This window comes from Ictidomys tridecemlineatus, chromosome 13 (genome assembly GCF_052094955.1).
Source record: "Ictidomys tridecemlineatus isolate mIctTri1 chromosome 13, mIctTri1.hap1, whole genome shotgun sequence".
Classification (NCBI taxonomy): domain Eukaryota; kingdom Metazoa; phylum Chordata; class Mammalia; order Rodentia; family Sciuridae; genus Ictidomys; species Ictidomys tridecemlineatus.
Window position 1 is genome coordinate 51,166,285 of NC_135489.1, and position 16,825 is coordinate 51,183,109.

The following is a 16,825-nucleotide window of genomic DNA, read 5'->3' on the forward strand; positions in this document are numbered from 1 at the left end:
TTGCTGAGGCTGGCTTTGAACTGGAAATCCTCCTGCCTCAGCCTACCTTGTTGCTGAGATTATAGTCTGTACCTGACTAATGTAAAGTCTACTATAACTTGGTACAAAGCCCTTGTAATATAGTAACATAGATTAACTGTCCCCTCTGACTTCCCCAATCAAAAATTAAAAAAAGAACTATTTGAATAGAAACTAAGAGAAAAATGTACTTAGGCCAATAATCTAAATTTATTGTCTATATTGTTCAAACTCACTGGATAATTAATGAGTAAAACCTAGTTACCATAAAAACTAGGTAACTAGCTGCAGTTGTAGCTCAGTGGTAGAGCATTTGCCTAGCACAGGTAAGGCACTGGGTTCAATCATCAGCATCACATAAAAACAAATAAATAAAATAAAGGTATTGTGTCCATCTACAACTAATTTTCTTTTTAAATTTTGGAGAATGTAAACAGCAAGAATTTATAGATAAAAGCATCTCTTAATACTGCAGAGTTTTGTTGTTATTTCTTGTATAACTTGAAACTGCACCCTGTAATTTAGATAAAAATTTGCATTCCTAAAGTCAATATTCTTAAATTACTGACATACTAGAAATATAGACATCAAATATATAAAATATCAGATATTTCATTATTAAAGTGGCCTCTCTAAAGTCTTCCAATTTACAGTATTCTTGCCAAGTTGGTGACAAGTGTGGTCAAATTTAAGAATTTCTCTTTTGAATTGAGGTAAATTGGTAGATAAGAATATATAGATATAGATATATATGTGTGTTCACACAGGCATGTGTGTGTGTGTGTGTGTGTGTATGTGTGTGCACGTGTACATAGAAACAAAGAGAGAAAGAGAATGAGGATGAAGGATGATGGATGGAGGAGGGGGATCAGAATAGAAAGTCTTTCACCTAGGAATGAAGGGAGAAATCAAGTGTGCATCTCTATGTAGTGTCAAAGAACAGTAAGTGAAGTTCAACTAGGCACTAACTTATCAATAAAATATCCCAAGATAGGGCTCCCTCCATCTACAGCTGGCTGCTTCCAAGAGATGATGATGTAGTCTTTGTTGGCATCCAAGCACACCACATCCAAGGGTGAGGCGGGGGCTCCTTCAATCTCTGCATCAGCATCTGTGGAGACAGAGAAGAATCCCATCAGACGTCTTTGACGGGCTCTGCCAGCTTGGCAGGCTGAGGTCTTGATGCACACATTTCTTACCAAACCACCACAGTGGCTACCTCTTTGGCTATAATAGAGCAAGTTTCAAAATTTGCAATTTGTTTACCACCATAGCAATGTGTGCTTTTCACCTCAGGGAGAAGAACATTATGTTAGAAAACAGAAAGGGCTCTGAAAAGGACCCACGACCTTTGCCTCATGACTCTTGCTGCCCAAAATGTTCCAAAAGAAAATTAATGGTAGATGTCAGAAATTGCTCTTGGACAAGTCACTTGTGCCAGAATTTCTGTTTTTAAAACATTGATTGTGCAATGTTACTAAGAATCTATGAAAGAGTCCTAAGGGGACAAACAGCTCATTCTGCCACCTTCTGGGTACATTCACAAAGAGAATAATAACCCATGCCCCATTCTTATGCTGGGCATTACCACTCTGACCAGAGAAAAGAAAACATCCTTTTTAACTGAATGATTGCTCCCAAACTGAAGATACTTGGGAAAAGAACTCTGACATACATCCACATCTAAGCCTAGTTTATCTGAGTTTAGTAAAAGTCCAGGATGATACAAGAAATGAAGACCGTGACTGTTTATGAAATGGGATCCTCTGATAATACAGTCCACTCAGACACAGATAAATTAGTGAATCAGAGCTGCTTTGAGGAGAAGAGGAGTCAAAATATTCAGTAAGCAACCTTTTAAGTGAGAATGATTAAGACAAGAGGAAAAGTCCCTGGAGGAAGGGTCCACATGTGCCAACTCTTCCTGGCATTTGACCAACCCTCTCATAAATGGAGTCAGTAGGAAGAAAGGCTGAGACATGTGGGAGCCACTCACCCAAGAGAAAACACTCTTGTTGACTGAGCAAACACTGTCTTTCCCTCTGATCTACACTCTGTAGCTCTTAATGAGTTACTGAGACATTTGATAACATGGCAGAAATATTTGCAGACTTCTGAATTTAATAGGTTTGCATTATCTGTGAAGAGCTCACATTGTTTGGATTATGCACATTCTGTTTCATGCCCCATAAAGCAGCAGGGAAGTGTCTCTGGGAAAATATCTCTGGCAGATGTGCTATAGGAGAATCTAATTAGAAGTGAGGGCAGAATCCCTTGCATGCCACACGACAGGAAATGAGTGTTTGGGGGCAGAGAAATGTCTTTCCTTCCAGGCTTTGAAGCACTGGATGTGGGGAGCGGGGCTGTTGCGGGTGAAGGTAGAGCAGAGTTAGAGTGGAGGAGGCGAGGCTGAGGCTGGTGGCCCTAAGTGGCAGAGAGATAATGTTAGAAAGCCACTCAGCCTCCAGGGGGACAGCAGGCAACCTGTAGCATGTCCTTTTATTAAAGGCTTATAACATAACAACCAGCAACCCCTGCATGGATGGAGCAGAATTCAGTTAGCTGAGTGGACATTACACTGATGTACGACAGCAGGGATGTCTACAGGACAATGGGCATCGGGAGCCACTTTCCAGCATTTGTATGACATTGTTTGCAATAAGCCATTCATGAGACGGGCTTAATGATCTTCCCAGTTACTCATTCATTTATTTTTTCATTCATTCAGTTCTCTTCCGGGGCTAAATACAAAAGTTCTCAAGAAGCCACAATAGAATGGGATAAACAGAGTCATCTTAAAATGACCAGAGCACAACAGGGGAGCAACATAACAGAGTGTTTGGTTTCCAGTAGCTGCTACGTAGCACCGACCCACAGAACTCATTCAGTGAACATGAACCCTCTCCACCCATCTGCCCTGCTCTCTCCCAGCCCTCCAAACAGCCAAATGTTCTGTAGATTTGATTACCTGGGTCAAAGATTAGCCTGCTTTTCTTTATCTTTTGACCTCTGACACAGACTACTAATAACTTTTTTCAAAATGTATATAATTCCATTGTTGATCTATTATAAAAGTAGTGCATGATTGTAAAATAAATAATAATAAATATTGTTTAGAGCTCCTTTAATTCCATACTTTATAGATAACTACAACTAATATTTTGGCATAAGTCTAGGTTTTTTCCTATATATATATAAGCTCAAAAATGATTATTTTTGAACTAAAATAAGATTGTATTATATTGTTTGATATAAACTCTTTTTCTTGATAAGTCTCTATCAATAAATATAAGTATATATCATTATTTTTTGTATTTCATTGTTTATATAAAGCATGCATATACTTTATCATAGATATAAATATGTATTTACATATATTTCAAATACCACACACACACATTCATATACCACATATATACATGTATACATATACACACTTTATAACTCTCATATTGATAGATATCTAGATTTTTTTTTCCCCAGTTTTCCCAAACACAAACATTTTTTAACTTTTTTCCATTGGGTTCCTAGAACTAGAATAGTTGGAAACGTGTGCTTTTGATATACAGTGGCAAAATACCTTCAGAAAAGTTGGGCCAATTTATATTTACCAGCCATGTCTGAGAGTGCCTGCCTGTTCCTCCATTCCCTAACCCCAAGATTTAAAAGCTTTTTGATCTTTCCTATATGGGAGATAAAAATATTCTTATTTCAATTTTCATTTCTTCAATTACTTTTTTTCATATACTTATTTTCCATTTGCAATTATTCCTTCATGACATTTCTATCTCATACTTTATGACTATCATTCTACCCGTCTGTTTCTATGTGTGTGTGTGTGTGTTTGCACCTGTAGCAGTGTGTGTGTGTGTGAGTGTGTGTGGTGTGTGTGTGTGTGTGTGTGTGTGTGAGAGAGAAAGAGAGAGAGAGAGAGAGAGAGAGGTCATCGGCTATCTCTGTATAGTAGACAACATATGGATGGCTTTTCTTTAATTTCTTTTTTGCTTATACATATCATCTATATTTTCACAGTGAACACATATTTATGTAATATATATATATAATAATATGTCTTTCTTAGTTTCTCCTGTGTCTCCTCTTGTGCTAAATGACCTAAATGACCATCACACACAAGAACACAGAACACGTCCTGGCAGCCTCAAACTGTTAACTGTCTTCCAAAGTGCTAGGATCCCACATTCCACTTGTATATATCCAATCCATTCAAGACACCACTGAAAAAAAGAAAGCTTCACCAAATTGACAGTTATGGAATTAAGGTGGCACCTCATTTCCTAGATCATCAAAACCAAATTCATAAAGAAGGGGCTGCAATGAAATATTAAATTTCCTCCTTGACATACATATTAAACAGTGAGTTCCAAAATAACATATCTTCTTTTGTGGCAGCTTCTACAATTTGAGATGGCTTTCTATTTCATGAGAATTTAGCATCTCTACTCAATCATTTATAGAAAACTCACTGAAGGTGTGGAAAATCCATGATCTGGGAACCAATTACCTGTGTATTGGTGCCTTCAGGGATCACCTTTTATTCTAGATCTGATTTTGCCTAAAATTAATACTCCTACTCCAGATAATCTGGAAGAAATTTCAAATGGCTCTCTCATCATTACAAAAACATGTTTGGGTAAATTGATTTGGGACTTGGTGTTTTAAATATGGTTGGGTGTACTCCTTTTGCTAGGTCTTACCTCGAACAAAGACATAAGCGCTATATTGTTCATAATATTCTCCCATTCGAACACGGATTGTATAGAGGCCTTCATCTTCTTTGTTGAGATGAGAAAATGTCAGTGTTGCCCGATCTCCACTCCAGTGTGTTTGCACCCATTTTGATGGAGAAATAGGTGCTCCTAGAAATTTAAAAAAACATAAGCAAATTAATTAATTTCCCCCCTCTCTTCCTATTTTTCTTCCCTCCCTCTTTTTTCTCCTTTCTAAATTGAAAGTTATTTGACACTTCGAGGAAGTCTCTAGAGCTTTAAGACTGTCTGCCATCTTTACATTAGCAAAAATACCAGACAGAGATGAGGACCCTGGGTCAGACACATAATTTGCATCACTCAGTAGAAAAATTAAACTGCCAACCCCCATGTTCCAAAGATAGAGGAAAAATTCAGTTATTAAATTATAATATTTTTGCTTTGGAGTTTTTTATTATGTATAAAACATAATAGGGGGTCATACAAACTGCAAAAAGATAATATTTTGGTGTCATTATTTTATATACAATAAACAATAGTACTAATGGGTCATCTTGATAAGTTATTTATGACTTTTCTGAAAATTTATTTACAAAATGTATGCTTTGAGCAATTTCATTTTTAATCAACATAATCAAAGCAATGTCAATCACTCTGCAAAGGCAAGTTCATTAATGAATTTGATTAAGTTTTTATTTAGAGCAGGATTTTTTTGCTGGTTTAACTGTTACTGGAACAGTTAATGAGTATAATGTAGGCTATGACAACTTTGGGTTAACTTTTGGAAAATCTTTTTTAAAATACAAATCTTAGTACTCTAGAACTGATGATTCTGGAGAAACCATTTTTCTAAAAAGATTTAACTCCACACAAATCAGTTTCACATAATTCTGAATTTAATTTTAAATGTAAATTCACACAGTTGCATTTTGATATTTTCTCTGGCATGTCCTCTAACATGAGACAGGCATATAAGAAATCAAAAAATGATCTGTGATCTTTACATAATTTGAAATACTTGTTTATGCTTTCTATTACTGTATCTAATTACAAAGAAAAGTTAACTTTAGAACTGTCCTCCTTGTATAATTGGTTCACCCAAAATTCATATGAAAATCATGTTCTTTCCATCAAATCCTAGAATCTTTAAATTCAATGTGTATTTCTTTTCTTGTCTTTTGTGCTGGTGATTGAAAATAGGGGCGCTTTACCACTGAATCACATTCCTTGTCCTCTTTTTATTTTTTATTTTGAGACAGGGCCCCCTAAGTTGCTGAGGCTGGCCTTGAGCTTGTGATCCTCCTGCCTCAGCCCCCCAAGTTTCTGGGATTATAAGCGTGCACTACCCCACACTCAAAAACTCTTTGAAGAAGTCTAACTGCCTTATGCATGTTATTGCAATGTCCATATGTGTGCTTTTATATATAATATTTAACTGACAAGGTTTATTGCTTGCTTGTTCCTGTCCCAGTGCTGGGGAGTTAATCTATGTGCAAATTCCATAGAGATGAGTTGTGGGGGCAGACAGGGAAGCTGGCCTCCCACTGTGTATGCCCATGCTATATCCACGTAGAATCCCTCCTTTCCTCTGGGGCCACAGCCATAGTCACCATTGCTTCTGGGGATGGTGCCATTGCTGTTGCTAATTCCAACCTGAGCCAAGTCCTGGTCCCCAGAAGCATATTAAAACCCTCGATGTCCGAGACCACCCAGGTGCTCACATACCTGCCTGAAAGTCAGGGTCATTCCTTGGTGAGCGTGCTACCCACTGTCCACCACACTGAGGGCCTGAGCCTCTGTGTGGCTGCACTGCCACTTAGTGTATGTCCTCTAATTATGTACATGCTCCATAGACCCATGGGACTTCATGTATAAAACACAAGTTCAAAGATAAAATGATTAACAATAGGGCTGGGGTTGTAGAGCGCTTGCCTAGCATGTGCGAGGCCCTGGGTTCGGTCCTCAGCACCACATGAAAATAAATAAGTAAAATTAAAAAGGTATTGTGTCCAACTACAACTAAAAAAATAATTTAAAAAATGATTAACACTATCAAGATGGTGATAGCAGAGCATTCAACCAAGCTCAAGTCCCCTTCCAGAGTGGTCCTGTGAGATAGTACAGTTTGCATGCCCAAAAAGTCAGCTCTGGAAGGGCCTATTTCAGTCCCATCACTTTCATTAATAATAATCACTTAACCTTTCTGGGCCTTAGTTTTTTGTTTTTTCTTTTTTCATAAACAAAATGGAATTTGAGCTATCATCAAATCCCTAATAGGAAATACCACAAAGCAGCCTCATTAACTATTTTTTTCTTTTACTTTTCTATGTATTTCTGAAGTTTATTTTATAAAACAGTTAAGCAGAAAAAAACTGTCTGATAACCTTACTAATGACACAGAATAGCTAAATGTGTCTTGAATTTTACATTTTAAAAAAATCTTTATTTTCTTTCTTTCTTTCTTTTTTATGTGGTGCTGAGGATTGGACCCAGTGCCTCACATGTGCAAGGCAAGCGCTCTGCCACTGAGCTACAACCCCAGCCCCGAATTTTACAATTTTTAATAACTTTAAAGTCTAATCTTCTCTAGAAATAAACTTGGTGAAGAATTTTAAGATAAATTAAAAGGGATGATGAGAGTTTCCAGGTCCATTTGTTATTCTTTCTGTGACATATCCTCTGTCAATTGAGAGCTAACACAGGACTTGCCTCGTACCTAAGGGGGAGTTGAATTCTTTAGCAGCCATGCTGTTTTTTTCAATATCCAGACATAAAGGGACACAGAAAGGTCAGAGAAAGTACAAACTTTCCTAGGAGTTTTGTTTTTCAGTATTAGAGCTCATGTTTCAGCATGTAAGAGGAGGCTCGGGATAATGAAAAGAGCTTGGGCCTCAGAATGACCACCACCAGGTCTGGAGATCTCCTGCAGCCAGAATTTGGCTGCGTGATTTACTGCAATGCTTTATTCTCTCCAGACAGTTTCAATCTCATCATCTATTGGGTGAGATAACCTGGTGTAGAAACTCAGTACTTTGGATCTAATATTTAGGATGCTAATTTAGATTGTATCATTATTTTTTTAAAATATTTTTTTAGTTGTTGTTGGACACATGCCTTTATTTTATTTGTTTTTATGTGGTGCTGAGGATTGAACCCAATGCCTCACACGTGCTAGGCAAGCGCTCTACCGCTAAGCCACAACCCCAGCCTCAAGATTGTATTATTTAGTAAGTTCAATGCTTCAACTAATCATTGTATTTTGATAATTTTTCCCTCCCCTTCCCTCTCCTCCCCTCCCCTCCCCTCCCCTTTCCTTCTCTTTATTTAGACTTTAACCAGACAGGATTTAAAAGGGGAAATAAAAACCTTATTTCTTACTCACACTAAAGTATTATGGCTCTAGAACTCTTTAAAATAAAGTAAAGCTAAATAAAGTATGTTAAAGCCAGAGTTAGAGGAAAGGACAGTGGAACGGTTTTCTTTCTGTTCTACCAATATTGGTTTTAATATACCATAAGATGGAAGATCATTTTTATCTACTTTTATGTCCTTAAAGAGATGTCAATGTAGGTTGCATATTTTATATGTAGAATGTACTTATAAAGAGCCTTTAATACATTAAAACAGAAGTGCTAAGGTCTGAATTTCCTCTTAATTGACTCTGATACTTAATAACATCATAAATTTATTTTTTCATAGGATATATGTATATATATACATATATATTTCCAGAAATTTCTATGTCATAAAATTAATTTTAAATTAAATATGCTTTTTTTTAAAAAAAAATTCTTTTATTACCCTTCCTCACAAACCTATCACTTATACCATAGAGATTTTTATTTTTTAGTACAAGGATTGAATTTAAGGTTGCTTATCTACTGAAACATACTCCCAGCCCTTTTTTATTTTTAATTTTTGAGACAGGATCTTGCTAAATTCTTTAGGGCCTTGCTAAGTTACCGAGGCTGGCTTTGAACTCACGATCCTCTTGCCTTAGCTTCCTGAGTTGCTGGGATTAGAGGCGTGCACCACTGTACCCAGTGAGTTTTTTTTTTTTTTTAAATCACAAATATATTATAAAAGTGTTGCTGCTTTTGTCTATATAAAAACATTTTAAACATACAGCAGGTTGTTCTCTCCCTGATAAGCAGATCTGCAATATGGTCTGCATCCTTTTGTGGGTAAGAACCCAAGTGAGAATTTGTTATGAAGACTCACCATTTCTGTACCACTGGACCTCTGGCTGGAAATGTTTAATTTCAGGAGTGATGACTACCCGACAGCCCAGACTCATTGTCTCTCCCTCTCTCCCAAAAGACACATCAAATTTGTCATCAAAGTGGATCTCAAACTTGGATGCATAACCGTAAGGGGTTACAGCAACTGAACACAACAAAAACAAATATCAGTAATTTCTCTCTTCTTCTTCTTCTTCTTTTTTAATCCAAGATACACAAGCATTTGCATAAAAACAGGCAAAAAAAAAGTTGAAATAAAGACTGGTCAAATGTTTTATCTGGGCAAAAATTTAATTTCATATAAGAAGTAGGTAGAACATACACATAACAAATTGACATGGGAACTCTTGCTTCATTGATCATAGAAACTAAATAACTTACTTTCATTATTGTGATGAACAGAATTTAAAAGGTCAGGTTTAATGTCTTGAATGCAAACTAATATCACATTTAGCCTAGACTTAATATAGTGCAGCCTAGCTGCAACATATGCACTTTTTAATTTTAGATTTTGAGTTACACTATACTGCTGTACTCTTGGGACCAAATAGCCACATCAGTTACTCATAAAGACAGTTTTTCAGTAAATTACTTCCTTTTTTTAGTGACTTGATTTTCTTTTCTTTTCTTTTTCTTTTTCTTTTTTTTTTTTTTTTTTTTTTTTTTGGTACCAAGGATTGAAATCAGGGGCACTTAACCACTAAGCCACATCCCCAAATCATTTTTGTACTTTATTTAGAGAAAGGATCTCACTGAGTTGTTTAGTGACTTGTTAATTTGCTGAGGCTGGCTTTGAACTTGTGATTCTCCTACCTCAGCCTCCCAAGTGGCTGGGATTATAGGCGTGTGCCCCCGCAGTTGGTTCTTTAATGACCTAAAATTTTTAAGTATTTAAAAATGTAAATGGAAGAAAACTAAAGTTTAAAATATATAGCTTTAAAAAAGATTATTCTCAATGTATAGATTGGATAAATGCCTGTATCCATTAAGTCTCCTCAACTTTAGTTTCTCTTTCCTCAAAAGAAAGGGGGCAGGAAAGAAGTGATGACTTAGTGATTTCATAGGAAACACGAGTAAAATTAAAATTCAAACTCAACTCTCAAACTTAGTCCCTTTCTCTTCATGTTTCATTTCTTTTCCTAACTTCCCTTTGAAAATGCAACCTAGCATTGGGTTCAATTTTGCCAAGTATTGTTCCAAATATTTAATAGCGATCAACACAGTTAAGCCCTAAAGAATCTTCTCAGGTAAGGACTATTATTATCTCTATTTTATAGTAGAGAAAAGGGAAGCCTAGAGGGATTAAATAACTGCCCACATTTACCCACATAGCCAGATTCACTGTACTGGCAGGATGTTTCCAGAAGTTTTGCTCTCTACCAATATAATGCACTGCCTTGAACTGGTATGTTCCCACAAAACCACTAACCATCGGTGAAATAACTTTTCTCCTAAGCACGTCTCCCATCTGCCTTATTTCTAAGTGATGATGTTCCACTGAGAACCAAGAAGAGAGTAGATTTGACTAACTCTTGCTCCGCATTGGAGGGTTGGCTGGTTCCAGGGCTGCCTGAGGTTTTGAAACCAATAAGGAGGCTCTACAGTGACCTAAAAGTTCCAGCAAGCAGTCTCCAACTTCCAGGTTCTTTCTAGACCTGAGATTAGACTGTCTGGGGTGGCCTTGGGGTTCAGCAGGAAGCCAGCTTTACCAACCAGAAGATAAAATATCTTTCCTTAATCACTCCCTCAAACCTTTGTCCTGTGTACTTTCCATTATGGCAAAAAAAACGGTTTAGGGTAGGGTTGGGAAATCTGTGGGCCACATATGGACTTCCTCCTGTTTAGTACCCTTAGGAATTTTTTAAAAAATTTTTTGATGGTTGAGAAAAATAAAAAGGAAAAGAATATTTTATGACTGAGAAGCCACAGGAAATTGAGAAGCCATAGGAAATTCAAACTCAATGTTCATGGCTAAGTGTTTGCTGGAACTCAGCCACACTCCTTCATTTCCCTACTGTTTATGGCTGCTTTCATGTTCAGTGGCAGAGCTGAGTTGTTGCAACAGACACCATATGGCCCAGAAAGCCTAAAATATTTACAATCTAGTCCTTTACAGAAATGTTTGCCAAACCCTGGCTTAAAATACGGTTTAGAATTAAAAAGACAGGCTACAAGTTCTTTTTCTACCACTGTGTGTGGTCTTGTTCCATGATTTAAACTCCAGTGTCCTTCCTCATCTGGGTAGCATAGATAAAAATGCACCTACTTTGTAAGCTTTTGATGAGCTTTAAGTGCATCAGTACATATAAAAATATCTTAGTACCGTGTTTAGAACAACCAATGAATACGTGTTAACCATTAGAACAAAACCAAGGGCAGGGAGCTTTGTCTATGCTATCTAGCAGCATATTCCAAGCAGTTAAACCAGTCTCTAATCACATAGCAGGTACTCAATAAACATCAGTTGAAAGTATGAGCCCTCTATCTTCTGTTAGGAGCAATGGTTAAGTCAGAAGCCAGTCAGAAGAGGCTCGATAAAGTTGATCAGGAAGAGAAGTAGGGTAAGGTGGGCTTTAAGAACCTGGCTTGACAGGAAAGAAAATGTAGAATCATGAACTATGTATGCAGCTGGGGGGGGGGTGACGAATAACTTGTGTAGATTGATACAGCAGGAATAGGAGCCATACAGACTCGACTGTGGCTCTCAGCATGATATGGTGATGGAAATGAGCCGGATACATTCAGATGATGGTGCAATGATCAACAGGCCAGTCTTGGGATTGTTGAGAGGTAAGTCGTAGATTCAAGTTTCCAACTATTTTATCTCAATTTAAATCAAGTGATGGAAAAAGGGCATGATTTGAGATGGGCTCCTTCCTCACTTCTACCCATCCTCCCCACCCATACATGGAACTGATACTAATGATTATAACTTGGAATATTAAACTAAGGGCCATCCCATGAAGTCAGTGAAGTAGGCGTCTACAGATACCTATAACTAATCATTTAGGTGAAAGACTAACCTCTGAGAAAAGACCTTTGTCAACCATTTTCAAAACCACCATGCGTTGTTTAATGTGTGGAAACACGTTCAGGCTTGACTACCTTTTTGCAGCCTGAGCATTGTAAGCATATAAGGATTTCAACAACCATAAGGAGTTTAATTTTAAAATATGAATAAGTTCTCATATAGATAAAATGATTGAAGTTCACAAGTTTTCAAATTACCACTGACCAAAATATTTTGAATAGTTCATTGTTGAACCACATTTAGACTGGATTTAAAATTGTACTTTATAAATAGATGTATTTATTGATTCATTCATTATCAAATACCTATGCTGTGCCAGGCAATGGAGTTCAGAGACAAAGGGTTCAGCCTTGCCTTCAAGTGGCTCAAGGACTGGGAGGAGAGATGATAACCTAAGAGTTGACCGTGTCCCATGTCACAGACACTCAGAGGAGGAGCCATAGCCTCACTGAGGACAACTACTTCTGACTGGATGGGACAAAGGGATAGAGTGGAGGTCAAACATGGTTCTCAAGGGGGTGATGCTGACCTGAATTTTTAAGGAGGAGTGGAATGTTGTGCTATAGAGTAGGGGGCGTGTCGGGGAGTGTGTGCGCACACTTGGCGTGTTTAGTTACATCACTCTGCTCAGGTTTGCATAATGATCTTTCTCGGTTTTAACACAAGAAGACTTAAAATCATTTAAGTCTTGCCATTTTTGGCCTATCATATCTGGATTTCCAAGTAATTTGACCCCCAAAGAAAACAGTAACCAGAGAATCTAAAACAAGCAAAAACAAAATACCCACAAAACTTAATACATCCATCCTCGCATATATTATATTACATATAGTATCACTTAATTATGTATTTTACATAAAGATGACATTTAACAAATATATTATTCAACTTACAGCTGAGGGGCATGGTCGAAGCCCCAGCATGGAAGCGAGTCTCATCAAACTCTCCTTTATATCCTAGAAAAGAGAAATACATGTGAACTGATTCATGATCAACTTCCTGATTTTTTTTTTAAACAATCGGAACAAATTTTTGTTAAAAGAAAAAAAAAAAACACTTTGAATAAAACAAATGCAGCAAACCTACTCTTTACCACAACTGACGCATATGCTGAAAGCTCTCCTTTAACGTTCATCGCTGAGGCCCGGTACTGAGCCGTGTCTTCAAAATCACATCTGAAAGAACATAGAGAAACAAATGGCCGTCACGGTGACAGACCTGGGTAATTACTGGCTCTTCTATTGGGGCACTCTTGGCACACACAGCACACTGCCACTCAGTGGCCAACATGTGGTTTTGAGGGGCTCTCCATGAAGCTACTGTCTCTGGTCTGATTACCTGTGGGATTTCATACAGTGCAAGAGACCTACTGCAGTCCCATGCCAGCAGCTCAGTGGGAACAACACTACGGTAAACTTATCTAAAGCTGTTTTGGTAGGAGAAAATGTCCAGCCACGTGTTTTGTGGCAGGTAACTACCTGGAGACGCACCAGAGGGTCTGGCTGCCCTGCTGCCCGGTCTTTTGTGGTGAGTTTCAGTCTGGGGGCCCAGGGAAGAGAAAGAAGCAGCCCCTCAATTCCCACAGTCTCCCTGAGCCATAAACCTGAGCGAGGTTGGTTTCACGTATGGTTCTATGTTTTAGTTTCAAAACACCAGCGAGTGTTTATGCTCCAATTTTACTACCTTTGGGGTGCACTTGGAATTTCAGCCTACAGCCTAACCCAAGAAATGCCCATTGGAATGTTTTATAAAAATGGAATTAGGGAGAAAGGGATCTCACAGAGAGAGAGGAACTGGCTAAGATTTCAAAGAAGGCTGTTTTGTATCTCATCCCACCAGTTCCCCATGTTCTCCATTGTTCCTCAAGGTTTGGTTTCATTTGTATAAACTTACTTCTTCTTATAGAAATTTTACAGACAGCAACAGAACCCAGGAAGGCAAATACAGTAGTCTGTCTCATAGTTTTTTAATTTTGAAAGCAGCCACATTGTTCATGGTTGCATCAGTAGAACCACCCTTGGCAGAAGTGGTGTGACTTAGATCAGAGTCAGTGCTTGGTGAACAACACAGGCCCCTGGGTTCTGTTTGAAGCCTGGTGTCACTTGGGCCAACACCTCTGATCTGGGGAGAAAAATACAAATCTTTTGAGAATAGAATGATGGAAATTTCACTTGGACATCTCAGCACCCTATGGTTTTATCTAAAGTGAAAAGGATTAGAGCTTGCTTAATTTTTTTTTTAATCCATAAAATTTGGTGTGGGTTGCAATACCATTAGGGGAGACAATAAACCTTTGAGGACTTGGAAATTTTGGTTTGGGATCCATGCTCAGATTTTGCTTTAGATTTTTGCTATACCCTCAAACATCCCAATGTCTACATACATAGATTGACAAGGCATATGGTTTTCCACAGCTCCTGGTAAGCTGAAGGAAAGGCAGAACCTTATCTCCAAGTCCAACCTTTCAATGCCACCTACCCCAATCTCTATGGCCTTTGATTGATTAAAATCAAGAGTATGACGATGATGTTGATTCAGGACTCTGAAAGGATAACCGGAGAGAAATGACTATTTATACAACATATTTTCTTGCTGATGTCTATGGAAATTTCTCCAGTAATGAAAATATGAATAAAAATATATAAATTAATTTTCCTCCTCATCTTTGACTAAATTCAAATATAAAATCACATTGGCAGGCAGTGTGGGCATGGTAAGGATTAGTCATGAGGATCACTTGTGGGTGTTTAAGAAGCTTCCTACTGTCATCAGGCTGCCCTGGGAGGAGAAGCAGAGAGTGACTGTTAACTGGGGTGATGACGAACTTCCCCGAACGATTGTTGGATGACACACACAAACACTGATGTTCTCTTACGTGTTGATTTCCAGAGTGTGCATTCCATATCGACTTTCAATAATATACTTTCCAGGGTTTGCATGGACGTTTATTGGCACTTGATTTTTATACCTGTAAGATGATGGAAATGAAATGAATCTACTGAAGTGCAAATAACTACATGATTAAACACACACATCCAATTCTTCTTCTTGTGGGGACAACTTCTATAAACAAGGCCCTGAGGATAGCGGTGGCATCTATTTAATAAATATAAATTATATGAGCTTAAAGAAAATGCACTTGCAATACAGTGCAATTTCTTGCTGAAGTACTTTCCCTTCTTCCATAAAATTTACTTGAAAAACATGAACCATCCAGAACAATATGGATGAATCTTATGTACCTCTTGTTAATGGAAAAACCCGATTACAAAAGAGCACAGAGTGTAATAAGTGCAAAACCAAAAAGACCAGATAATGCAGCGGAAGGTCAGGATAGTTATTTCCTGGGGTGAAGGGTGGGGTGTAAAGAAGGCATCTTGGATACTGATAAAGTCTGGTTTCTTGATTTGGGTGTTGTTACGCAGGTTTCTTGTTAGAGGTGTACACAGTCTAAAATTCACCAAAACTCCATAATTGTATGTAACATACACTTTGTTGTGTATGTGTCAATAAAAAGAAAGCTAAAAATTGACCATTGTAGACATAACAATGGAGGTTTCATGTTTGGCTCCCTGTGTGAGATGAAAGTAAAATGTTTCTCTTGCTAACATTCTTGCATGTCATTATTCAAAACAACGTCATTATACTGAAAGATCATTATATTTAAGTGGCTTATTCTATGTCATAAACAAACATGGTTCTTACTTTGGAAAATCTTATAAAGTAGAAAAGGAAACTCCTCTCAAAAGCTAAAAGCTTCTCTTTTTCTGACTGTTCCATGGGTGGTTAAGCCTCTCAGTCCCCAGAGAGAGGGCCGGGCCACACATCTGTAAATGGCACCTGGATTCTTTCCATGTCCTCATGTTCTCAGGAGCCAGTGGTTACGGTGTCAGACCACCCTTATCTCCTTAAACCAATTCTTCCCCAAAGAGGAGCTGGGTTTTCCTTTGAGACACCCCACTTCACATATACAAGTAATACTAACAACCACAAATGATAGAGGATTCACCAAGTGCTCTATGCCTAGGCCGAATCAGTAAGTTCAGTCCTTGCAACTCCCATATGAGGTAATGCTTTCTTTGGTTGACAGAAGAAGAAACCAAGGCATCAAGAAATTAAGGAACTTGCCCCACATTGCACTGCTAGGAAGAGCAGAGCTGGGATTTAAACCCAGACAATCTGGCTCCTGACCCATGGCTGTCTGCATTTTCCAATTACTCTCTATGGAAATGCATACTTTTGGAAATGATTATAAGGATATTTAGGATCAGGGAAAATGGTAGAAAGAGACAGAAAGAATATCAGCATTAGCCAGTTCTTTCCTCTCCCTAACTCCTCTCTCTCTCTCTCTCTCTCTCTCTCTCTCTCTCTCTCTCTCTCTCTCTCTCTCTCTCTCTCTCTCTCTTTGTGAGCATGCGTGTGCAAACACACACACACACACACACACACACACACACACTCACACACACACCACTCCTTGTGCCCCCACTGTGGTTTTTGGATGGGTTTGTCCCCCAGGGAATGTGTCAGAAGCTTGGTCCCCAGTGTGGTGGTATTATGAGTGGAACCTCTTAAAAGTGATTGGGTGCAAAGTCATTTGGGTCCTTACCCTTAGCATTGTTAAAGTATTTCTGATGACCCTGGTTAGTTCCATGAGAGTGAATCGTTATAAAAGAGCAAGCCTGGTCCCTCCTTAGTCTTTGACACTGTGTAATTTTCACTTCTTGCATTAATGCTCACCATGATGCCATTTGTTATGTTATGACAGAGCTAAGGAGGACACTCACCAGAACTGGCAACTTGTTGTT

The 16,825-nt window shown here is 38.1% G+C and overlaps 1 protein-coding gene across 1 annotated transcript in view; it reads right to left on the minus strand.

Moving 5' to 3' along the window:
- Myom1 (myomesin 1) overlaps positions 1-16,825 on the minus strand; it is a 128,999-nt gene that overhangs the window by 69,852 nt on the left and 42,322 nt on the right. The window contains exons 6-11 of the mRNA XM_005337118.5: positions 14,893-14,985; positions 13,104-13,192; positions 12,911-12,973; positions 8,967-9,131; positions 4,734-4,895; positions 988-1,129 (exon numbers count right to left, since the gene is read on the minus strand). Of these exons, the coding sequence (XP_005337175.2) occupies positions 988-1,129; positions 4,734-4,895; positions 8,967-9,131; positions 12,911-12,973; positions 13,104-13,192; positions 14,893-14,985 (714 nt within the window). The remainder of the gene's footprint in view (positions 1-987; positions 1,130-4,733; positions 4,896-8,966; positions 9,132-12,910; positions 12,974-13,103; positions 13,193-14,892; positions 14,986-16,825) is intronic.